At 44.1% G+C, this 27407-nt stretch overlaps 1 protein-coding gene across 6 annotated transcripts in view; it reads left to right on the forward strand.

Annotated features, from left to right (window-relative positions):
* Positions 1-12865: 12865 nt before the first annotated feature.
* The window catches only part of LOC128703594 (uncharacterized), a 44469-nt gene continuing 29927 nt past the window's right edge, over positions 12866-27407 (forward strand). For 4 of the 6 annotated variants that reach the window (XR_011394144.1, XR_011394142.1, XR_011394143.1 and 1 more), the window contains exons 1-2: positions 20523-23417; positions 25836-25945. Coding sequence is in view for 3 of the 6 variants with exons in the window: in XM_070101300.1 (XP_069957401.1) it covers positions 22053-23417; positions 25836-25945 (1475 nt within the window). In the remaining 3 variants the exon portion in view is untranslated. The other 2 variants (XM_053798300.2, XM_070101302.1) reach the window with 2 other exon arrangements.

Raw genomic sequence — 27407 nt, forward strand, 5'->3', positions numbered from 1 at the left:
CCCGCTCCTTCCTCACCTCCTTCTCCCTCTTCACATGTACTACTTAAGTTCCTCTACATGATCTCTGTACCTATGTGAACCCGAACACTTTCAAAATAGGTGCAAATATAGTCTACATTCCGAGATACATATTTCTCGGTGTCTACAGTGAGAGATCTATTTCTCGTGTCTATACCCTGAAAAATCTATTTCACAGTGACTGCCTTGAGAGTTGTATTTTTCAGTGTCTAAACACCGAAAGATCGATTTCTATGTATATTTGAAACATAATACTATACATTGCTAGTGCTGCTGCTAATAATAATAATAATAATAATAATAATAATAATAATATTAATAAATATTATTACTAAACATGGCATAACTTGACAGTTACAGTAAATACAAATGGTCGGAAAAAAGTTTTAATTAATTAGGTTATAACTATGGCCATAGTTTTTAAAGGGGTGGACCGGTAAGCTAGTGGAAGGCCTCTGTCAGATGACCAAAAGCTCCAGCTGCGGGAAATCATCTGACCAAGACCCGCGTCTTGACGAACCTTACCATACCTAACCCATATTTCCCCTCAGTGTTTGTAAAGGGCTACGCAAGAAACTTAAGTCACTCTCTGAAGGGTACAACTCTGGGCTACCATGCTCATGAACCACGGTTCGAGTTCCTGGTACTTTTTTGTTTATTCATAAGAACCATAAGTTAGGGGAGCACTACAGTAGTCCTATTAGTCCACACTAAATATGAGCCAATAGGCTTTTTAAATTTACCATTGTTGGTTTATTTAGTTTTACCCTGAGAGAGAGAGAAAAAAAACAGCAGACGCAGTAATGGGGAAATCACAGGAAGGGGCGTGAGAGTTGGTCGAGAAAAATAGTATATAGTGTCCCCTGGGCTGGCCCAGTGGCGCTATTTCTCAGTCTGCCCGGAGGGTCGAGGGTCGCCTACCTACATGTAAGCTTATTTAGCTACAGGTTACCTGGAGGTTATTCCGGGGATCAACGCCCCCGCGGCCCGGTCCACGACCAGGCCTCCCGATGGATCAGGGCCTGATCAACTAGGCTGTTACTGCTGGCCGCACGCAGTCCGACGTACGAGCCACAGCCCGGCTGATCCGGCACTGACTTTAGGTATCTGTCCAGCTCTCTCTTGAAGGCAGCCAGGGGTTTATTGGCAATTCCCCTAATGCTTGATGGGAGGCTGTTGAACAGTTTTGGGCCCCGGACACTTATGGTGTTTTCTCTTAGTGTACCAATGGCGCCCCTACTTTTTATTGGCGGCATTTTGCATCGCCTGCCCAGTCTTTTACTTTCGTAGGGAGTGATTTCTGTGTGCAGATTTGGGACCATTCCTTCCAAGATTTTCCAAGTGTAGATTATGATATATCTCTCCCTCCTGCGTTCCAACGAGTACAAGTCAAGTGCTTTCAAGCGTTCCCAGTAGTTAAGGTGCTTGACAGAACTTATACGTGCAGTAAAGGATCTCTGTACACTCTCTAGATCTGCGATTTCACCTGCTTTGTATGGAGATGTTAATGTACAGCAGTATTCCAGCCTAGAGAGAACAAGTGATTTGAAAAGGATCATCATGGGCTTGGCATCTCTCGTTTTGAAAGTTCTCATTATCCATCCTATCATTTTCTTTGCACGTGCGATCGTGGCACTGTTGTGATCCTTGAAAGTGAGATCCTCAGACATTACTACTCCCAGGTCCCTTACATTATTTTTCCGCTCTATTGTATGGCCGGAGTCAGTAGTATACTCTGTTCTAGTTATTATCTCCTCCAGTTTTCCATAACGGAGTAGTTGGAATTTGTCCTCATTGAACATCATATTGTTTACCGTTGCCCACTGGAAAACTTTGTTTATATCTTCTTGGAGGTTAACCGCGTCCTCAGCAGATGACAGCCTCATGCAGATCCTAGTATCATCCGCAAAGGATGATACGGTGCTGTGGTGTATATCTCTGTTTATGTCTGATATGAGGATAAGGAATAAGATGGGGGCGAGTACTGTGCCTTGTGGAACAGAGCTCTTCACTATGGCAGCCTCCGATTTAACTCTGTTGACCACTACTCTTTGTGTTCGATTTGTTAGGAAGTTGAAGATCCATCTCCCCACTTTCCCAGTTATTCCTTTAGCACGTATTTTATGGGCTATTACGCCATGATCGCATTTGTCAAATGCTTTTGCAAAGTCTGTGTATATTACATCTGCATTCTGATTTTCTTCCAGTGCATCCAAGGCCATGTCATAGTGATCCAGTAGTTGTGAGAGGCAGGAGCGACCTGCCCTGAACCCATGTTGCCCTGGATTGTGCAGATTTTGGGAATCCAGGTGATTTGCAATCCTGCTTCTTAGCACTCTTTCAAAGATTTTTATGATGTGGGACGTCAGAGCTATTGGTCTATAGTTCTTAGCTAATGCTTTGCTGCCACCTTTATGGAGCGGGGCTATATCCGTTTTAAGTGACTGTGGAATTTCACCCATGTCCAAGCTCCTCCTCCATAGTGTACTTAGGGCACATAAGTACAATTATCATATATAGTAATGTGTAAATTACTTAGGATGTCCTAATTATATGAACTGAAGATTTCCATCCATTCAATATATATATATATATATATATATATATATATATATATATATATATATATATATATATATATATATATATATATATATACATACGGGTCTGGTTGAATATCTCTCAGCATATATCATATGCTGAGAGATATTCACCTGTCAGACAGATGGTAGGATATATACAGCGAGAAGTGTCAGTTTGTAGTCCATAGGCTGTGAACTCATTACCCAACCAAACAACCTCTCGGATATAAAGACCGAGATATACATCACTCAGCATATATACTCTGAGAGACACACTACTTTGTATATACATTGAGAAACATTCACCAATCGGTGTATATAATCATTTATATAATATTTGTGGAATAATAATTAAGAAAAATCAATTAGGTACTGTAGTAGGTCAGATTCAACTGTTATATTGTACCTGATGTACAAATTGTCACAACCAACAACTTTACAAAATATTTATTGTTATTAATTCATCAAAAACAATTATCAGCTTTGTAGATGAATTGGCCAGTGGCCTAGTAGCAAAAGCTCTCGCTTCACACGGTGAGGGTCCAGGTTCGATTCCCGGCGAGGATAGAAACATTGAGCGTGTTTCCTTACACCGGTTGTCTTTGTTCCCATCAGTATAAAATGGGTACCTGGGTGTTCGTCGACTGGTGTAGGTCGCATCCTGGGACAAAACTAACTTAATTTGCCCGAAATGCTCTGCATAACAAGGGGCTTTGTACATAGTAGTATGTCATTGATGTCAGCTAGGACTGTATACCTTGTACATGTACTTGTAGAAATAAATATATTATTATTATTATTATTATTATTATTATTATTATTATTATTATTATTATTATTATTATTATTAAACTTGCATAAAAACTTCTTAGTTGTGGTATTGGAAGACGGGGTGGCACGGGAACACTATTTTAAAATTGTAAACGTGAGTTGCCTCCCACCGCGGCTACTTTGGAACCCGCCAGATATATACACAAGCCCCTTCACCTGCCCAGGAGAAAGGGGAGGGGAAAAGTTGTATATCTGAGATATAACACAGAACTCCAATGGAAAGAAACCATATTGGTTGACTTGCTGGATTATCCTACGTTAAATTCTGCATAATTTTCTTTATAAAATTATTGTAAATGTTTACAATTATGAATGAGCCTTTCATAAAACTTACTTATATACTATATTCGTTAAACATGAACTATTAGTTATAATTGTAATCTTAATTTTTAAAGAGGTGGGCCAGCTGAAGGCCTTGGTCAGATGACCAAAAGCTCCAGCGGCGGGTCATTATATGACCAGCGTCAGGAAAAAGCTGTCCTGTTTCCTGACAAATCTTACCAAACCTAACCTAGGTCGGTTAGTAGCGCATTCAGTTCACACACTGAGTGTCCGTGATTCGATCCTCGGCATTGGTGGAAATATTGGGGCGTGTTTCCTTAGGACACCTGCTGTCTCTGTTCACCTAACAGCCAGTAGGTACCTGGGTATTAGCCAACTGGTGTGGGTCGCAGACGTGGAGGAATATGTTTATCTCCGTTTATGCACACTTAAAATTTACTTGAGTCCCAGTACGCCCATAACTGAAATTAAATGCATTTTCGAATTAGTGGTGTAAAGGTCAGGTGCAGCCTTAATGACCCTAGTGTCGACAGGCATTAAACCCAATTAGGTAACCAACACCGAGAGGTGTATACCTCCGTGTTTATGTACTGAGAGTTGTATACCACTCGCTGTATATATACTGGCAGGTATATGTCTGAGTATATATACCCCAAGATATGTATATCTATCGGTGCACATCGAGATTTGAACATCTCTCAGTTTATACACACTACGAGATATTAGTCTTTTGGAGTATATACACTGAGAGGTGTATATTTCTTAGTGTATATTCGCCAAAAGGTGGATTTTCTACGGTGTACATAAACTAAGAGGTATATATTTCCCAGTGAATATACGCTTTAAAGTGTATATATACGCCGAAAAGTGAATATCTGACAGTGCCTGTACCCTAAGATGTGTACAATAACCCACATGGGGACAAAAAGATTAATTGATCTGTATTTCTGTCTCCGCATGGGTTATTATAGAGCATTAACAACTGCGCATTACACTATAGTTATACACTATGAGGTGTATATCTCCGAGTGTACATACAGTGAAAGATGTGCACCTCTCAGTGTGTATACACTGACAGGTGCACATTAAATATTAGTTAACTTATACCACGAATTAAGGAAGGATCCTGGACTTCACCTTACGAAACAAAGCAAATGTGATAATAATTATGGACAAGGTAGATTATAGTGGAAAAATGAACATGTTATTAGAAGACGAGGAAACTTACGTGCCCCTTAACAACCGCCCTGCAGGTGACACAACTGAAGCAAACATACGGACCTAGTAACGAGCCAGGAGTAACCGGCCAGGAGCTATGACTCGATCCCTGCAACCACAAGTGAGTACAAATAGGTGAGTATACGTAATGTTTACTTTCCACGATACATAATAATATCTATACAAATTTATCATACACAGAGAATTCCATAGTTAAGTAATGCGTCAGGCACTTGAAAAAATAAAACCGTTTATAGACCGAGATGTCGGTCTATAAACGGCTTTATAATTAGACTAAATATTTAATGCTGACAAGTTGATGACTAAGACACATGTGTAACACATGGTTATCTTTACTGGGAGATGTTTCGCCCGAACAACAGACTTTATTGGCATCAAGGCACCTCTCTGGAAGGCAAGATAGAAGTTTTGAAACTTTATTCAGCTGCAGCTGGCTGCTAGTGTGGTCGTGACGACCTGCTCTGCAGCTGGCTGCTAGTGTGGTCGTGACGACCTGCTCTGCAGCTGGCTGCTAGTGTGGTCGTGACGACCTGCTCTGCAGCTGGCTGCTAGTGTGGTCGTGACGACCTGCTCTGCAGCTGGCTGCTAGTGTGGTCGTGACGACCACACTAGCAGCCAGCTAGTTGCCCCTTACCTCATCCTGTAGGTAGTAGTAAGATTATTTAGGAACGGGTACACATAAATACACAGTGTAAATTACCTTGGGTTATGCTAGGTAATTTACACTGTGTATGATCATTGTACTTAAGTGTACCTGTGCCTAAATAAACTTACTCATGCTTATCCTGTAGATGGTAGTCACCTTATACATATTCTGTAGATGGTAGTCACCTTATACTTATTCTGTAGATGGTAGTCACCTTATACTTATCCTGTAGATGGTAGTCACCTTATACTTATTCTGTAGATGGTAGTCACCTTATACTTATCCTGTAGATGGTAGTCACCTTATACTTATCCTGTAGATGGTAGTCACCTTATACTTATTCTGTAGATGGTAGTCACCTTATTATGCCCTGGTCTAGGCATGTCGTGGGTTCACCCAGATAGACGGAAGTACAGACGATTCCAGAAGCACTTCAAGTTTAAACCGGAACTTTATAAAGTCATATTTGTGTTTCATCGTTTAGGGCTTTACCAAGTCAATTTTCACCGTTTAGGGCTTTACCAAGTCATGTTTCACTGTTTAGAGCTTAATCAAATTGTTTTCCTCTATGGTTAATAGTTGGTTAAGGGTATTTAAAGCCTATCGACTACACCTGGACGGCTCGTGGCTCAGTAGGCAACACACTTGTATCACACACTGAGTATCCGTGATTTAATCCCCGGCCGGGTAGAAACACTGGAAATGTTTCCTTACACCTGTTGTCCCTATTCATTTAGCAGTAAGTAGGTACTAGGTGTTAGTCTACTGGTGTGGTTCGCATCCTGGGGGACATTAAAGGACCCCCAATGGTGGCTAAAGCTCCCGCTTCACACACGGAGGGCCCGGGTTCGATTCCCGGCGGGTGGAAACATTCCGACACGTTTCCTTACACCTGTTGTCCTGTTCACCTAGCAGCAAATAGGTACCTGGGTGTTAGTCGACTGGTGTGGGTCGCATCCTGGGGGACAATATTAAGGACCCCAATGGAAATAAGTTAGACAGTCCTCGATGACGCACTGACTTTCTTGGGTTATCCTGGGTGGCTAACCCTCCGGGGTTAAAAATCCGAAAAATCCGAACGAAATCTTCCTCGATGACGCACTGACTTTCCTGGGTTATGATGGGCGGTTAGGCCTCAGGGTTAAAAATCTGTACAAATCTTAATTCCTAAAACATGGATTACAGTAAACTCTCAGCATATTTATTCTAAGGGAGAAACGCCCCTCGAGCTGTTTATCGTCTCTAACTTTACATTTCCTGACAAGCCGGGCTGTGGCTAGTACGTCGGTTTACGTGCGGCCAGCAGTAACAGCCTGGTTGATCAGGCACTGATTCACCGCGAGGCCTGGCCACGGACCGGACAGCGGGGGCGTTGACCCCCGAAACCCCCTCCAGGTATACCCTTCTCCAGGTTTACATAGAGCTTCATTAAGTCATGTATCGTTGTGTAAGCTTCATCAAGTCATGTATCATCATGTAAGCTTCATCAAGTCATGTATCATCGTGTAAGCTTCATCAAGTCATGTATCATCATGTAAGCTTCATCAAGTCATGTATCATCATGTAAGCTTCATCAAGTCATGTATCATCATGTAAGCTTCATCAAGTCATGTATCATCGTGTAAGCTTCATCAAGTCATGTATCATCGTGTAAGCTTCATCAAGTCATGTATCATCGTGTAAGCTTCATCAAGTCATGTATCATCATGTAAGCTTCATCAAGTCATGTATCATCATGTAAGCTTCATCAAGTCATGTATCATCATGTAAGCTTCATCAAGTCATGTATCATCATGTAAGCTTCATCAAGTCATGTATCATCATGTAAGCTTCATCAAGTCATGTATCATCATGTAAGCTTCATCAAGTCATGTATCATCATGTAAGCTTCATCAAGTCATGTATCATCATGTAAGCTTCATCAAGTCATGTATCATCATGTAAGCTTCATCAAGTCATGTATCATCATGTAAGCTTCATCAAGTCATGTATCATCATGTAAGCTTCATCAAGTCATGTATCATCATGTAAGCTTCATCAAGTCATGTATCATCATGTAAGCTTCATCAAGTCATGTAATCATGTAAGCTTCATCAAGTCATGTATCATCATGTAAGCTTCATCAAGTCATGTATCATCATGTAAGCTTCATCAAGTCATGTATCATCATGTAAGCTTCATCAAGTCATGTATCATCATGTAAGCTTCATCAAGTCATGTATCATCATGTAAGCTTCATCAAGTCATGTATCATCATGTAAGCTTCATCAAGTCATGTATCATCATGTAAGCTTCATCAAGTCATGTATCATCATGTAAGCTTCATCAAGTCATGTATCATCATGTAAGCTTCATCAAGTCATGTATCATCATGTAAGCTTCATCAAGTCACCACATAATTAAGCTCTACACAAACCTAAACATTGTCTTATTAAAAATTCTTCCACAGTTTGCCTTGACTAACGGACACATTACGTATTTATAATATATTAAATATATTATTATTTACTAACAAATCTGAAAAATGCAGAAAATATTATTTAACATTTTCAATAAGGGATATTTTTAATTAAACTGCTGACACTAAGAAAGTTGAAAAATAATGTATGAAAAACATCAGTGTAAACAAGGATTTTTTTTTTAATTTATTAGATGATAAATTATCAAACGTTTGAGATCATCAGGAAAAAGTAAGAAATATATAATTTTTTCAAGACAATTATTAAGATTGTGGAAAATACTGTATATATTTTCCGGAAATACGGTAATTTATAGGTAAATAGATGCCCTATATTGTATTTTTAAAAGAAGTATGTTATCGAAAATGGGAAACCTGCGGCTGGGGAGGAGATTCGCCATCTTGGTTTTGAATTGGATACAACGTTAATTTAATGGGAAGAATTTTTCGTGCTCTAGAGGTTAAAATTGGATTGACACCTCTCAAATAGGAGGCAAAATTGTTGGATGTGCATTCCTGCATAACTTGAGATATCAGACGACTGGACAAGACAGCTCCAGGAACCTCAGATAAGCTCTCTAGATTTGTGTGTAATTCTGGCCAGCATTATTTTCATAGATTTAGTAAGAGTGAGGTTTTCTGAGTATGATACACATTAATCTCCAGTCAAATTGGTGAGTGATATTAAGATATATTTTCCTTCTGTTATGTAATTGTGTATATATATAACCATTTATTATTTTTAATATACAGTCCACAAATTTATATATTTACCAGCATTCCTGGTGTATGTATATTTCATTTAATTAATAGGTCCAGAACAACTTGTGGATATGACAGTGGTAGGTATCGAAGGGGGACATTTTTTGCGACCTAAGTGTCCCAAATTCCTACTTGTCTAACTAATAAATAATAGTTATCATTGTTCATTTACTGTTATGTATATAATTATACATCCAAGTAAATGCAATTTTCCACGAAGATTATATTTCAAATTACTGCATACACAAAGTATAGAGTAAATAGATAACATAGAATGCACAGCATTTGAGGCAAAAGGATGTGCAGAATGTTCGGCTGTTTACCTGGAGAGAGTTGCGGGGGTCAACGCCCCCGCGGCCCGGTCTGTGACCAGGCCTGTGCAATATTAAGGTTAAGCAAAAATCATTACAAGAGATGTGCTACATAAATGTTATGCACAGAGACTAGTGAGTCACTTATAAGTAAACTAGTGATGGGAAATCCGAAATCCGGTGCAGGCGGTTTTCCACATCCTATACTGACTTGTAACACAGCCATGGTCATGCATTAATGTGGGAAACATTAATTTATGCTTAAATAAATTTGTTTGTATGTATGCACAATTTTCTTCTCTCTATTTTCATACATCTGTTTCTCACCGAAGTAGGGAGACCATCCCCCCGAAAAAAAAAAGCTAACTGCCTTCACTTATTGAGGAATACAGAGACAAACAGTATAATAACCTATGTGACATGTCAAGATATCTTATTAATGAAAATAAGATACCAGATATACTAAGCAAATTTCCTAAATTTGCTTGTAACAGATAAGTGAACTATAGATATGTAGATATAAATCCATATGTATTCCTGTTAACCCTTTGGGGCCTAGTTCCTAGGCCTTTTGTGTATCCATATGCTCTCGCACTACCGTCCACAGGATGGATATGGGCGGCACAATAAACTAGCCACTTCGGTGGCAAAATCTAAATCTACTCATCTCCAGCTGCTCTGTCAGAAGTACACAGGCACCTGGACTGCAGTCTTTCCATCCAGCCTTTATAGTGTAGGCACTGTACTTTCCACCTCCAGAATTTAAGTCTAATCAATTTCCTTGACTCCCATCATAAAATCTACACTGCTCTTCTCCCAATAATACATCAAATACTAAAAACTACTTGGTTAAATTTTAAAAAACTGCTTCATACTCTTCTAAAAACTCTTTCTGAGACGTTATCTATTCAGGCTTATACATCCTCTCAGACATCCTACATTTTTTTTTCCTTCCTAAATGACTAAACTATCTGAGCAACCTAACTTCTACCCTTTGAATTTTACCTTTTATATCACCACACCATCTATTTTTTATGCTTGTATTTTCTGCATAATATTGACATCAGACATGACACTCCTGCATGACCTGCATCTTCCTGGCTGCAACGTTCAAAGTCAATATCTCACATCCACACAAGAGTGTTAGCACCACTATACTCTCATACTGTATCCTTTTTTGCTTCCACTGATAACATCTCAAGGGAGGCTCTTGATCTAGGGCACTGGATCTGTGGTACATTTCCCTTAATTGAACCTGAATGCCTTCATTCCCTCCACACGGGTCAGCACTACCCCCATGCTAATAATCCATTGATAAACTTTCTTTCTACGAACTCCTCTACACTCCTACTATCTTTCTCTTCATCTGTTATGTGTCACGTCCAATCCTACATACACTCGTGGTCTAACACATACGCAAGAGTTATATATACATAGATAAGTTTCATACATAGTTTTAAAAAATAGTCAGGCCCCGCTTATACAGCAGGTTAGGGTCTGGGCTAACACTAAGTGAAAATAGCCATGAAGTGAAACATTGTCTCTTCACTTTCAAATGCATATAAAAGCCTGATAACATGTTCACACTGTCACATATTAAGTTAGCAATAGACCTAGGCCTATAACAAGCGTATACAGTACACACAATACTTATCTTAAAAAATGAAGAATGGGTATAACTGAAAACCACTGCATTGGCAATACGCTATAAAGCGGAGCCCTCCTGTACGTATAATGAAGGTCACGCATCAAGGGGAGGGAGAAACCTAGTAGTAGCCAACGGAAAGGAGGGGCCAGGAGCTGAGATTCGACCCATGTAACTCCTAAGTTTTTAAATATATTCACTTCCTACAATGCTCCTTCCCTTCAGTCTTTCGTCAGATCTACTATTCTTAATACTTTTTTAGTTTGATTATCGTTTGCTTTTCTTTGTCTGTTGAACTTATTATTATTATTATTATTTTTGTTGTTATTGTTTTTGTTGATCAAAGGAAAGCACTAAACTCGTAGGGGTCACGCAGATTGAAGATTTGTAGGTAATCAGATTTGATCCAAGGTGCCAGGTTGCGTCTCTTTCTTGAAGAATTCAATTAAAAAAAAAAGATCATACCCATTAAGATAAGATACGATAAGCTACACATGGCGTTTATTTAATGATTGCAATGGAGAAATTATTATGTTGATATATGTAGTATTATATGATATCTGTGCGATGAAGGTGGTGCCCATTTGTGGAAATTTCAGATCTGCTGGAAGGATAATAATAATAATAATAATAATAATAACATATTTATTTTTCCAAGTACATGTACAAGGTATACATGTACATATTCCATATAGAAAGTCGCTTGTTATGCAGAACATTTCCCGCAAATTGGGTCAATTTTGTCCCAGGATGCGACCCACGCCAGTCGACTAACACCCAGGTACCTATTTTACTGTTAGATGAACAGGGACAGCAGGTGTCTTAAGGGAACACGCCGTAATGGTTCCATCCGTACCGGGGACCGAACCACGGACAAAAGTAAGAGATAAGATAAGATAAGATTTCGTTCAGATTTTTAACCCCGGAGGGTTAGCCACCCAGGATAACCCAAGAAAGTCAGTGCGTCATCGAGGACTGTCTAACTTATTTCCATTGGGGTCCTTAATCTTGTCCCCCAGGATGCGACCCACACCAGTCGACTAACACCCAGGTACCTATTTGCTGCTAGGTGAACAGGACAACAGGTGTAAGGAAACGTCGAATGTTTCCACCCGCCGGGAATCGAACCCGGGCCCTCCGTGTGTGAAGCGAGAGCTCTAGCCACCAGGCCACCGGGCCACCAGACCACCAGACCAAAAGTATGTGTGCTGAGTGCACTAGCAGTCGAGCTAATGTAGCTCTTGTGAAATTTGATGTAGGTGTTGTGATTGAGGTTCAAAATGTTATAGTCTGTGACTCGGTTGGCAACGCTCATTCCTCATAAACTGAATGTCCGTGGTTCAATCCCCGGCACGGGTGGAAACGTTGGGCATGTTTCCCTACACCTGCTGCCCCTGTTCAACTAGCAGTAAGTAGGTACCTGGATGTTAGTCATCTTACACCTGCTGTCCCTGTTCAACTACCAGTAAGTAGGTACCTGGGTGTTAGTCAACTGTTGTGGGTCGCATCCTGGTGGACAAAACTGAAGGATCACTTGATAGCATATTGAAAACCCACATAGTTATGTAGAGCATGTCGCGCAGTGAAACAGACAGTCCTCGAAGACGCACTGACTTCCTTAGGTTATCCTAGGTGACTAACCCTCGGAGTTAAAAATCCGAATAAATTTTCTTATCTTAGTCATGCTATGTGTTTTGTTGATTTTGTTTAAAAGAAAAAATTCGGACCAGAAAGTTGTTTTAATTTTGTTTAAAAGAAAAAATTCGGACCAGAAAGTTGTTTTAACTAAGCAAGGTGTAGTAACAGTGAGTTATTTACAAGACTTGTTAGTTAATGTAAACATAATAATAATATAGTCTTAGATGCACACAATGAGTAGAGAAAAAAGTGAATTAATCCATTAATTTAGTTCACCAAGTTTTGAATCACCCGCCCTAAATTCCACTCACAAACCATATTATAATAAACAACTAAATATCTTACAACAGAACACTATATTGTAATATTATATGCTCTGTAATATGAATCCTATTACAATAAAATACTTTTTAACATTTTAAATACTAAGTGAAAGTAATTTCATTGGACAATGAACTTTCGCTGAACATCAAGGCCAGTAAGAGCACAACTTCCTCTGCGTTTTTAACCAGTTTAGCGACTACAGAACCCAGTGTAGAACATAGACATTATAGTTACTAACATAAACCTTAGTTTGCTAATGTTTTCTGTTAGCTAAGATATTCTTAGAAGTGATAACAGGTAATAATGCAGGTGGTGTAGTGTCCGCGGCCCGTGTATTGTGACTGTGGTCGCCATGTTAGTGTAAACACAGCCTCTGCACCAGCTGCTGGGGCACAACACAGCCTCGGCACCAGCTGCTGGGGCACAACACAGCCTCGGCACCAGCTGCTGGGGCACAACACAGCCTCGGCACCAGCTGCTGGGGCACAACACAGCCTCGGCACCAGCTGCTGGGGCACAACACAGCCTCGGCACCAGCTGCTGGGGCACAACACAGCCTCGGCACCAGCTGCAGGGGCACAACACAGCCTCGGCACCAGCTGTTGGGGCACAGTACAGCCTCAGGACTAGCTGCTGGGGCACAGTACAGCCTCAGCACCAGCTGCTGGGGCATAGCACAGCTTCAGCACCAGCTGCTGGGGCACAACACAGCCTCAGCACCAGCTGCTGGGGCACAACACAGCCTCAGCACCAGCTGCTGGGGCACAGCACAACCTCAGCACCAGCTGCTGGGGCACAGCACAGCCTAAGCACTAGCTGCTGGGGCACAGCACAGCCTCAGCACCAGTTGCTGGGGCACAGCACAGCCTCAGCACCAGTTGCTGGGGCACAGCACAGCCTCAGCACCAGCTGCTGGGGCAAGCACAGCCTCAGCACCAGCTGCTGGAGCACAGTACAACCTCAGCACCAGCTGCTGGGGCACAACACAGCCTCAGCACCAGCTGCTGGGGCACAGCCTCAGCACCAGCTGCTGGGGCACAGCCTCAGCACCAGCTGCTGGGGCACAGCTTCAGCACAAGCTGCTGGGGCACAGCCTCAGCACCAGCTGCTGGGGCACAGCCTCAGCACCAGCTGCTGGGGCACAGCCTCAGCACCAGCTGCTGGGGCACAGCCTCAGCACCAGCTGCTGGAGCACAGCCTCAGCACCAGCTGCTAGGGCTCAGAACCAGCTGCTGGGGCGCAGCACAGCTTCAGCACCAGCTGCTGGGGTACAACAGCCTCAGCACCAGCTGCTGGGGTACAACACAGCCTCAGCACCAGCTGCTGGGGTACAACACAGCCTCAGCACCAGCTGCTGGGGTACAACACAGCCTCAGCACCAGCTGCTGGGGCGCAACACAGCCTCAGCGCCAGCTGCTGGGGCACTGCACAGACTCAGCGCCAGCTGCTGGGGCACTGCACAGCCTCAGCGCCAGCTGCTGGGGCACAGCACAGCCTCAGCACCAGCTGCTGGGGCACAACACAGCCTCAGCACCAGCTGCTAGGGCACAGCCTCAGCACCAGCTGCTGGGGCGCAGCACAGCTTCAGCACCAGCTGCTGGAGCACAGCACCAGCTGCTGGAGCACAGCACCAGCTGCTGGAGCACAGCACCAGCTGCTGGGGCACAGCCTCAGCACCAGCTGCTGGGGCACAGCCTCAGCACCAGCTGCTGGGGCACAGCACAGCCTCAGCGCCAGCTGCTAGGGCACAGCCTCAGCACCAGCTGCTGGGGCGCAGCACAGCTTCAGCACCAGCTGCTGGAGCACAGCACCAGCTGCTGGAGCACAGCACCAGCTGCTGGAGCACAGCACCAGCTGCTGGAGCACAGCACCAGCTGCTGGGGCACAGCCTCAGCACCAGCTGCCTAGGGTACAACACAGCCTCAGCACCAGCTGCTGGGGCGCAACACAGCCTCAGTACCAACTGCTGGGGCACAACACAGCCTCAGCACCAGCTGCTGGGGCACAGCCTCAGCACCAGCTGCTGGGGCACAGCCTCAGCACCAGCTGCTGGGGCACAGCCTCAGCACCAGCTGCTGGGGCACTGCACAGCCTCAGCACCAGCTGCTGGGGCACTGCACAGCCTCAGCACCAGCTGCTGGGGCACAGCACAGCCTCAGCACCAGCTGCTGGGGCACAGCACAGCCTCAGCACCAGCTGCTGGGGCACAGCACAGCCTCAGCACCAGCTGCTGGGGCACAGCACAGCCTCAGCACCAGCTGCTGGGGCACAGCACAGTCTAAGCACTAGCTGCTGGGGCACAGTACAGCCTCAGCACCAGTTGCTGGGGCACAGCACAGCCTCAGCACCAGCTGCTGGGGCAAGCACAGCCTCAGCACCAGCTGCTGGAGCACAGTACAACCTCAGCACCAGCTGCTGGGGCATAGCACAGCTTCAGCACCAGCTGCTGGGGCACAGCACAGCCTCAGCACCAGCTGCTGGGGCACAGCACAGCCTCAGCACCAGCTGCTGGGGCACAGCACAGTCTAAGCACTAGCTGCTGGGGCACAGTACAGCCTCAGCACCAGTTGCTGGGGCACAGCACAGCCTCAGCACCAGCTGCTGGGGCAAGCACAGCCTCAGCACCAGCTGCTGGAGCACAGTACAACCTCAGCACCAGCTGCTGGGGCATAGCACAGCTTCAGCACCAGCTGCTGGGGCACAACACAGCCTCAGCACCAGCTGCTGGGGCACAGCCTCAGCACCAGCTGCTGGGGCACAGCCTCAGCACCAGCTGCTGGGGCACAGCCTCAGCACCAGCTGCTGGGGCACTGCACAGCCTCAGCACCAGCTGCTGGGGCACTGCACAGCCTCAGCACCAGCTGCTGGGGCACAGCACAGCCTCAGCACCAGCTGCTAGGGCTCAGAACCAGCTGCTGGGGCGTAGAACAGCTTCAGCACCAGCTGCTGGAGCACAGTACCAGCTGCTGGGGCACAGCCTCAGCACCAGCTGCTGGGGTACAACACAGCCTCAGCACCAGCTGCTGGGGTACAACACAGCCTCAGCACTAGCTGCTGGGGTACAACACAGCCTCAGCACCAGCTGCTGGGGTACAACACAGCCTCAGCACCAGCTGCTGGGGCGCAACACAGCCTCAGCGCCAGCTGCTGGGGCACTGCACAGCCTCAGCGCCAGCTGCTGGGGCACTGCACAGCCTCAGCACCAGCTGCTGGGGCACAGCACAGCACCAGCTGCTGGGGCACAGCACAGCCTCAGCACCAGCTGCTAGGGCACAGCCTCAGCACCAGCTGCCGGGGCGCAGCACAGCTTCAGCACCTGCTGGAGCACAGCACCAGCTGCTGGGGCACAGCCTCAGCACCAGCTGCTGGGGTACAACACAGCCTCAGCACCAGCTGCTGGGGCGCAACACAGCCTCAGCACCAGCTGCTGGGGCACAGCACAGCCTCAGCACCAGCTGCTGGGGCACAGCACAGCCTCAGCACCAGCTGCTATGGCTCAGAACCAGCTGCTGGGGCGCAGCACAGCTTCAGCACCAGCTGCTGGAGCACAGCACCAGCTGCTGGGGCACAGCACCAGCTGCTGGAGCACAGCACCAGCTGCTGGGGCACAGTACCAGCTGCTGGGGCACAGCCTCAGCACCAGCTGCTGGGGTACAACACCCCTCAAGGAAGGTTAATTGATGTTGGTGAGGGGCTCTTGATTTAGGGAATTGGATCTGTGCTCCAGTTCCCCGAATTAAGACTGAATGCCTTCCACATCCCCCCCCCAGGCGCTGTATAATCCTCCGGGTTTAGCGTTTCCCCTTTGATTATAATAATAATGGGGTACAACAGCCTTAGCACCAGCTGCTGGGGTACAACACAGCCTCAGCACCAGCTGCTGGGGTACAACACAGCCTCAGCACCAGCTGCTGGGGCGCAACACAGCCTCAGCGCCAGCTGCTGGGGCACAGCACAGCCTCAGCACCAGCTGCTGGGGCACAGCACAGCCTCAGCACCAGCTGCTGGGGCACAGCACAGCCTCAGCACCAGCTGCTAGGGCACAGCCTCAGCACCAGCTGCTGGGGCGCAGCACAGCTTCAGCACCAGCTGCTGGGGCGCAGCACAGCTTCAGCACCAGCTGCTGGGGCACAGCCTCAGCACCAGCTGCTGGGGTACAACACAGCCTCAGCACCAGCTGCTGGGGTACAACACAGCCTCAGCACCAGCTGCTGGGGTACAACACAGCCTCAGCACCAGCTGCTGGGGTACAACACAGCCTCAGCACCAGCTGCTGGGGCGCAACACAGCCTCGGCACCAGCTGCTGGGGCACAGTACAGCCTCAGCACAAGCTGGTGGGGCAAGGCACAGCCTCAGCACACCAGCTACTGGGGCACAGCACAGCCTCAGCACCAGCTGCTGGGGCACAGCACAGCTTCAGCACCAGCTGCTGGGGCACAGCCTCAGCACCAGCTGCTGGGGCACAACACAGCCTCAGTGCCAGCTGCTGGGGCACAACACAGCCTCAGCACCAGCTGCTGGGGCACAGTACAGCCTCAGCACAAGCTGGTGGGGCAAGGCACAGCCTCAGCACACCAGCTACTGGGGCACAGCACAGCCTCAGCACCAGCTGCTGGGGCACAGCACCTCAGCACCAGCTGCTGGGGTACAAAACCAGCACCAGCTGCTGAGGCACAACACAACCTAAGCACCAGCTGCTGAGGCACAACACAACCTCAGCACCAGCCGCTGGGGTACAAAAGCAGCACCAGCTGCTGAGGCACAACATACCCTCGGCACCAGCTGCTTGGGCAAAACCTCGGCACCAGCTGCTGGGGCACAACCTCGGCACCAACTGCTGGGCACAACCTCAGCACCAGCTCCTGGGATACAGCACAGCCTCAGCAGCTTCTGGGGCACAACACAGCCTCAGCAGCAGATGCTGAGGCACAACACAACCACAACACTAGTTGCTGCGGTACAACACAACCTCAGCACCAGTTGCTGGGGTACAATACAGCTTCAGCATCAGCTGCTGAGGCACAACATAACCTCAACACTAGTTGCTGAGGCACAACACAACCTCAGCACCAGTTGCTGGGGCACAACACAACCTCAGCACCAGCTGCTGAGGCACAACACACTCAGCACCAGCTGCTCAGGCACAGTGCAACCTTAGCACCAGCTGCTGGGGCACAACACAGGCCTCAGCACCAGCTGCTGGGGAACAACACAGCCTCAGCTCCAGCTGCTGGGGTGCAACACAACCTCAACAATTGCTGGGGCACAACAGAACCTCAACACCAGCTGCTGGGGTGCAACACAACCTCAGCACCAGTTTCTGGGGTACAACACAACCTCAACAGTTGCTGGGGCACAAGACAGCCTCAGCACCAGCTGCTGGATACAACACAACCTCAACACCAGTTGCTGGGGCACAACACAGCCTCAGCACCAGCTGCTGGGGCACAACACAGCCTCAGCACCAACTGCTGGGGCACAACACAGCCTCAGCACCAGCTGCTGGGGTACAACACAACCTCAACAGTTGCTGAGGCACAACACAACCTCAGCACCAGCTGCTGGGACACAACACAACCTCAACACCAGTTGCTGGGGCACAACACAGCCTCAGCTGCTGGGGCACAACACAACCTCAGCACCAGCTGCTGGGGCACAACAGCCTCATCACCAGTTGCTGGGGCACAACACAGCCTCAGCACCAGCTGCTGGATACAACACAACCTCAACACCAGCTGCTGGGGCACAACAGCCTCAGCACCAGCTGCTGGGGCACAACACAACCTCAGCACCAGCTGCTGGGTCTCAACATAGCCTGAACACCTGTTCCTGGGGCACAACATAACCACAGCACCAGCTGTTGAGGTACAACACAACCTCAACACCAGTTGCTGGGGAACAACACAGCCTCAGCTGCTGGGGCACAACACAACCTCAGCACCAACTGCTGGGGCACAACAGCCTCAGCACCAGTTGCTGGGGCACAACACAGCCTCAGCACCAGTTGCTGGGGCACAACACAACCTCAGTACCAACTGCTGGGGTACAACACACCCTCAACACCAGTTACTGGGGCATAACACAGCCTCACCACCAGCTGCTGGTTCACAACATAGCCTAAGCACCAGCTGCTGCTGAGGCACTGAAGCTACACCACCTGTCTTATTACCTCTATTATCCCTCATCAATCAACTCGTCTCCTGTCATTAATGATAAATGAATTAGTTATGACTTTTTTCTACCTGGAATCCCATGCAATTCTGAGCCTCTTTATTTATTGCTGTAGCACCCTTATGGCCCCTCAGAGAAGGTTCTTTGATGCTGGTGAGGGGCTCTTGATCTAGGGAATTGGATCTGTGCTCCAGTTCCCCGAATTAAACCAGAATACCTTCCACATCCCCCCACAGGTGCTGTATAGTCCTATGGGTTTAGCACTTCCCCCTTGTTATTAATAATAATGACCCTTGTGGTGTTTAGCTCTTAGTTTTGATTATAATAATACTAATTAATTCAGTGCTTGTGAAGGTGTTTATGGCGAAGACCAGAAATGGTTTGGGACCTTACAGGGTGTCTGGATGCCTGTGAAGTGCTCTTGATCCAAGGAATGGTATAAATCCTCCATTTGGGCTGCAGCACTGTGTAACCCATTTAGTCTTAGTTCTTTGGAATGAACCTGAATGCCTCCTGTTCCCTAGGTGCTGTAGAACCCCTATGGGTTTGGCACTCCCTCGATGACTATAATAATTATGGGCATGCCCTCCCCTTGAATAGGGCCTGAATACCTCCCCATTCTCCATTATGGGGACCTCTTTGATGATGGTGAAGAGCCGAGGAATTGGGTTCATTCTTCCCTTTCTCGGGTCAAACATGGTGGCTTTCCATTCTCCAGGACCTGTATGACCATTATCCCTTGAAGGTGGTTCTTGATGCTGGGAGGTAATCTTAGTCCAAGAAATTGGACCTGTCTTCCCCTTCCTTGGATCGAACCTGAATGCCTCCAAGTGCTATGTGACCCCTTATAGGTTTAGTGCTTCCCCATGAATGTAAATCATAATATAATAACTAACAATAATAATAAGTAAAAATAAAAACTAACAATATAACTAAAAATAATAATAACTAACAATAATATAACGTAAAATAATAACTAATAATAATAATGTATAACTCCTACAGGTTTAGTGCACCCATCATGAGCGTTATAAAAAAATATAACCCTACAAGTTTAGTGCTTCCCATGAATATACTAATAATCTTCCTATAGTGCTATACTATCTTTACAAGTTTAGCACATTCTCATGAATGTGATACAGTGGTACAATAGGATTTGACTTAAGTTTGATACAGTATTTTTTTAACTACATAGTAATGAAGGGGGTGATAGGATCTAAGATCTGAACTGAGAAGGGCTACAGTAAAGGGTGTACATTTGAGGAATTTAATTTTTTTTGAGCTATTGTATTGGTATTGTAAGTTAAGTCATAAAAAAATTTTACTTTTGGCAGGTACCACTGTTGAATATGCAAACCAAGGTAGGGGTTGGGATTGAACTCACGGCTAGTGAGTGAGACTCGCTAGCCACGAGTTCAATCCCTGCCCGTACTGTGGTTTGTTTGCAATCATGTCATTACGATTTTGCGAGTAATGGATATACAGTATGTAACTATTTAATTCAAATACATACAGTAAAACCCCCATATCTGTGGGGGATATGTTCCAAGGACCTGCCGTGAATGCCGGAACTGCGGATAGTAGCAAACTCTATATATGTAAGTCCTATACGTGCCCATTATAAGGTTTAATTGATAAATTATACACGATAAATGGAGAATTATCATTTTTTCAGTGATGGGAAGCACTTCGTGGCTTCTCTTAGGCCTTGAAGAACTGCCATCTTTTCTACTTTTGCACTTTGGGGGCCATTATTATGTAAAATTAAGAGGCATTTTTGGGACACAGTAAACTGGATAACTGAAACTGCAGATACTTAACAAGTTGATAGGTTACACACTCTAAGTTAGGCTAGGCTAGTTAGGTTAGATAAAAGGTTAATACAAGATTAAATTAAGATTTGTTTGAATTTTTAACCTGGAGTTTTAGCCAAGGATAACCTAAGAGAGTCAGTTCCATTGAGAACTGTCTGTCTTATTTCCATTGGGGGTTAGATTAGGTAAGACAATTTAGGTTAAGCAATGGAAGTATGGCTAGCATTGTATGACCCACATGGGTTTAGTTCTCTATAATAAGGACCTGCTGTATAGCCCTTGTGGCTTAGCGCTTCTTTTTGATTATAATAATATAATAAGGACCCCAATGGAACTAAGTCACTTTGTCTGACTTTTATGGGGCAGTCCTAGGTAATTTACACTTATTAGGTTTGATAATTGTACTTATGTGTCCTTGTGGTTTAGCACTTCTTTTTGATTATAATAATAATGTACTTATGTGTACCTGTACCTAAATAAGCTTACTTATAATAATAGTGATAAAAGTAGTATGCTATGTGTTTTTCACTGGTTTAGGTTAATGAAAATAATGTATTTGTTGTGATTCTTATTTTAAAAACTGAAAGAATTACTGTAGGTTTTAATTCACAGGTAAAGATTATTTAGCTTGGAAGGTTATTAACTCAGGATAACTGATAAAAGCCAAGCAGTGTCATTTCTTTTGGAATCCTAAGCTTGCTACAAAACCTTTATCTAATATTTTTGCCTCTAGGACATGTTCTGATAAGTTTATGAATGCCTTTGATGATAAAAATAATCACGCTCAATAATTTGGGTAAATTTGTGGCTTATTCAGGGGGAAGGAATTAGGTTGCTTGAGGCCTTTCAAACTGTGTAATGTTTCGTCAGAAGCAATGTAATGCTGTGTGAGGAATTTAAAGGAAATTCCCTGAGAATAATAATAGCAATAAGAAAAAAAAAAAAAAAAAAAACTACTACTATACATGGATATTATACTGAGAGAGTTAATAGTTCACTTTTCTACATATTTGATACAGCTCTAGGATTGCAACATCTAAAATTATTATGCAAAGCATAATAATTTTAGAAGCTCAGGAGGAAATATAATGCAGAAACTACTCAAAACTGTGTATAATGTGTCAGGTGTGTGTATAAAATATAGGTTTTTACTATGAATAAAAATTCTGTAATGTATAAAATTTTAAATGAACTCAAATTTATTAAATGTGTGGATGCACAGTTTAAATATGCATTTTTCTTGTACTGCAAGTTTGACAATTTCTTTCTTGCAGAATGTCATTGAGATGGCACGTTAAGAAGAGATAGGGCTGCCCAGTACATTTGAAGGATGGATGAAAAAAAGGAGGAGCATTCTGTTTCAGCTTACACTTCAGGAGACCCTAAAGTAACTTCAGAAGAATTTCAAAAGAAAGAGGAATTACCGACACTAAGACGTGAACAACTAGATACTGTTCATGGCGGTGTTAAATCACATACAATGCTAGCAGCTTTACCAGCATCTGCTGAGACTTTAGCACCAACTGATCATATTCATGTCCAACTCTTTGATGGCCAGGTTATTCAGATCACAACTGCATCATTAGTCAATTCAGAAAGTAGAAGGCAAGGAGCAAGAAGAAAAGAAGGTGAAATAGAAGAGAGGAGAGGGGGACAGTGTGGCTCAATTGGAAGTGAACTATCTACAGGGAGCGCTGTAACGATCCTTACGAGTGATGGAAAAACGTATATTCTACCACAGCCTCTGAACTCTGAAGATGGCACAGGTGGTGGATACCTGATTACTGAAGAAGTGCTGAATGCTGAGGAAGTTCTACATTCTAGTGAGATACTTCATGATGAGCAAGTACTAACCATATCCTCCCCACAGTCATCTTTAGAGTTCTCCTCAGTTTCAAGACCTCCGGATGCCTTAGCCATTGCCACCAGTGAAGTTTTTAATGAAGATTATATGACTCTTCCCTTAGAGCCACAGAGTGTGTTGACTGATAGAGCCAAATCCTTTCAATTTAAAGCAGAAGGAAATAACTCCCAGATTTCTTCAGCAATAAATAAAGAATATATGCATCCAAGAATCGAAAGTCACAGGGAAACCGAATCCTATTCAGACTGCAGTATTATAACAATTCATGCTCCATGTGCCAGAGTAAAAAATTCTTGGTTGGAAAAGAATGTGAAAGACTATAGTATGCCCCCAGGTTTTGCCAAAACTGAAATTAATAAAGAAGGTAATGATGACCGAGCCTATGCAGGTAAAAATAAAGAGGAAAAAGATCCGGTGGTTATGAGCAATAAAGAAGGAACATCAAGGGCTTCAGAGAATGATGAAAAGTGTGTTGATGATACCGAGACAAGCAGTTACTCCTCAGTTTACTCTAAATGGTGTGAAGTTTATAAAGGCATTCCAAAAGATTATGCACGCAGCATTAAGATAAATACCTGCACTTCAGAAAAGGTAATTGTGCAGGAAACTGAAAAAGCAAATAATAGGGGAGAAGTAAATGAAAATAAGACTAAGAGAGAAAATAAGAACCAAGAAAAGGATCAGGAAAATTTACACAAAACTTCGATAGAATCCAATCAGTCTCCAAACACACAATGGGATGAGGATGAAGGCACCTGGGACCAAGCTACAAATCAAGAAAAATTGCGCCGATCATCTAGAATACAAAATACAAAGAAAATTCCAAATGAAGTAGGTTTGTTGAATTTTTAAATATTAATCATAATAGTGTGCAATAATAATTTATAAAAAATATAGTACAATACATGTATATTAGATAAGAGCAAGAGTAAATTGTAGTCTGGTATAAACCTTGGTAATAAATACCGACAAGTTGGTTTAGAAAGACACGTAAGCAAACACTATAACATATTTATTAGAAAACGTTTCGGTCCTGGGACCTTGATCACTTCTAACATACAGAGGTAGAAAGACATTATATATATAGGCGGAGAGTGAGATGTGACGCACGTGACCTGAGGAATGTCATAAGAACATAAGAATGGAGGAACACTGTAGAAGGCCTACTGGCCCATGCGAGGCAGGTCCTTATCAAAACAACCCCTGCCTATGATGAGGACGGGTAGACGATGAAATCATGTGACTCCTGTGTTGTTGGGTTGGTGCTGCTTAAGTATCATGTATGCCATTGTTTTTGAAATTTTGTAGTTTCCAGTGTTGCGTTCTATAGTGTCGGTGACGGCGATTAGTGAGGCTTCTAGGCACCGTCGGCGTCTGAGGTCTGGTTCGGTGAGAACGAGTTGTGCCTCATTCCAGTTCATCAAATGCCCCGTGGAGTCTCTGTGGAGGACACAGGCGTACCTTACATCGTCTCTGTTAGAGGCATTTCGATGCTCATTCAGGCGGACTGCAAGATCTCTGCCTGTCTCGCCTACATATTTCTTGGGACAGAACCCACAGGGGATAGTGTAGACGCCTGCTGTAGAAGTTAGAGGTGTGGGGCTGCTTTTCGTAGTGAGGTCTTTGATAGAGGATGTGTTTATGGTGGAAACGTTGATGTTACTCATAGCAAGTGCCCGGCGAGTATTCGTGGCAACATCGCCACATGGGAGTACTATGAACTGTTTAGGGGGCTGTTCATAGTACTCCCATGTGGCGATGTTGCCACGAATACTCGCCGGGCACTTGCTATGAGTAACATCAACGTTTCCACCATAAACACATACTCTATCAAAGACCTCACTACGAAACGCAGCCCCACACCTCTAACTTCTACAGCAGGCGTCTACACTATCCCCTGTGGGTTCTGTCCCAAGAAATATGTAGGCGAGACAGGCAGAGATCTTGCAGTCCGCCTGAATGAGCATCGAAATGCCTCTAACAGAGACGATGTAAGGTACGCCTGTGTCCTCCACAGAGACTCCACGGGGCATTTGATGAACTGGAATGAGGCACAACTCGTTCTCACCGAACCAGACCTCAGACGCCGACGGTGCCTAGAAGCCTCACTAATCGCCGTCACCGACACTATAGAACGCAACACTGGAAACTACAAAATTTCAAAAACAATGGCATACATGATGCTTAAGCAGCACCAACCCAACAACACAGGAGTCACATGATTTCATCGTCTACCCGTCCTCATCATAGGCAGGGGTTGTTTTGATAAGGACCCGCCTCGCATGGGCCAGTAGGCCTTCTACAGTGTTCCTCCATTCTTATGTTCTTATGACATTCCTCAGGTCACGTGCGTCACATCTCACTCTCCGCCTATATATATAATGTCTTTCTACCTCTGTATGTTAGAAGTGATCAAGGTCCCAGGACCGAAACGTTTTCTAATAAATATGTTATAGTGTTTGCTTACGTGTCTTTCTAAACCAAATTGTAGTCTACCTTGTTACGGTACAGTGTTTCAAGTGAAGCCTATAGAAAATCAGATACTGTAAGACATTACAGTACACTGTTACTGTTAACCCTAGAAATCTGCAGTACCCTAAATTTGGTAAGTTTGATTACTCATGTTAAACTCTGGGCGGCACCTTCATCACGTAAAGTCATCTTTTGCTGGGTCCCTAGCTACAATAAGCTTGCAGACTCTGCATGTCTCACAGTTTTGAGTCTTTTAATATCCAATACACAGTTGCTCTACTAACTATATTCCAATGCTATGTTGGTTCTTGTGAGATTACTACAAAACCAATGTTGCATACAAGTCTGTACTTAAAAAAATAAAGAATAAAGATTTTATTTTTATTTTGGTTTGTTAATTACAAAGAAAACCACTATTATGCTGGGGCATTTTGGGCAGGCTAACCCTAATGCATAATAACTATGTACTTAAATCTAGACAAGATAAGAGTGGTGAACTTTTTAATAAATCTTTATTTAATCTTAATACTAATGCGAGGTAGTCAGGGTGGAGGTTTATAAGAATAATAATATGAGTGTATGCCTTGTATATTTAGTAGGTTCAGGCTTATGAAAAGTGGTGGGGTGTGCTGTCTGGCACAGGAGCTGGTAATCATCTGCACAGCATACATACACTAATCTCACCTAAGTCACCAGAAGCAGATAAACTATAGTGTATCCTGCAAAAAAATGAATTATATTTTGTTATGACTTACCACTTCTCTTACATGTCTTCAGGATCAGGACAAGAATTTAGGAGAACCAAGCAACAGAAAACGACGGAAACTCATAAAGGGGGATACAAGCAATATGCTGTGGGAGTGTGAAAGTTGTGATGCTATGTTCAGGTTAGTTTTGTGATGTGTTATAAAGTTCTAATTCTTCAGAGATGCTTTATTATTACAGTGTAGCTCAGGAGGGCCCTGTTTATACAGCAGGTTAGGTTCTAGGCTACTGCTGTAAAGTGAAAATTACTGTAAAGTGAAATATTTAATTTTTTCACTTTCAAATGCATATAAAAGCCTGATAACTTGTTTACACTATCATATATTAAGTGAGTAATAGAACTAAGCCTAAAAAATGCATATACAGTGGACTGTTATGTTACACCATAGTTATGTTCCTGAAAATGCCATGTTAGATAAAATCTGTGTAACATAAACTGAAGAACTTATGGGGAAAATAGGGTTATGTTCCTGGTAGCCCCAAAAAAAGGAAAAAAAAATTTTTTTTTTAGACATCCAGATCTTACAAAAATAAAAGTGAATATGTAATTATTGTTCATTGTCGTGAAGTATTATGTTGTTTTTGCTGCTTAAGACTACAGATATAGCAGAAATGATAGTATTCCTTATTTTAAATTGTGGGTGCTGGTGTTTGTCGATGATTGTGAAGTCGATGATTGTCGATGATTGTGAAGTAAGTCATTCAGTGAAATGACATCCTGGGATATTCATTACACAAACTCATATATTTACCTCATTTTTTTAAACTCTGCAAACATGCTTCATTAAGGCCATAATATCTCTATTTCTTTTGTAACTCCAAGACTTGAACTTACCATGGCCTGGTGGCCATGGTGCCCTGTGGCTTGGTGGCTAAAGCTCTCACTTCACACGACAAGGGTTCAGGTTGGATTCCTGGCAAGGGTAAAAACATTGGGAGTCTATGTTCCCCATCGGTAAAATGGATACCTGGATGTTAGTCGACTGGTGTGGGTCGCATCCTGGGACAAAACTGACCTAATTTGCCCGAAATGCTCTGCACACCTGTATACCTTGTACATGTACTTGTAGAAATAAAGATATTATTATTATTCTTATTACCTTTTCTTGCCACTTTCAGCAAAACTTGTATACCTACTAGGTGCCATGATTGCTTGGCAGATACAAGATATGGCAATTAAAATATAAAAACACAATTCACAAGCACAGCTAGCTCCCAGGAGAGAATTGCACTAGACACACATGCACGAAGGCTGGGATGGGGGTATCGGGGATGGCAAGGGATGGCGGTAGGTTTCCCCAACTGACGCAGTGGTTTGACCCACAGCCAGGCAGCAGCCTGAGCTGGGGAAATTTTTTCCCCACTTACAATGGGAACTGTGTTAAGTTAATTTTATGAAGTGTTGTATAAAATTATGCCACAATTTTTCAATAGTGTAATAACCAAAATGTGGCAAATAAATCCATGTAATATAATGGTCTACTGTATAGTACACACATTACTTACCTTAAAATATTTTTGTCCTTAGCATATAGTGAGTGGTGAATATATTTATTGTAGGAAGTTTGAAGAATGGGTTTAATT

Source organism: Cherax quadricarinatus, chromosome 76 (genome assembly GCF_038502225.1).
Source record: "Cherax quadricarinatus isolate ZL_2023a chromosome 76, ASM3850222v1, whole genome shotgun sequence".
Lineage (NCBI taxonomy): Eukaryota > Metazoa > Arthropoda > Malacostraca > Decapoda > Parastacidae > Cherax > Cherax quadricarinatus.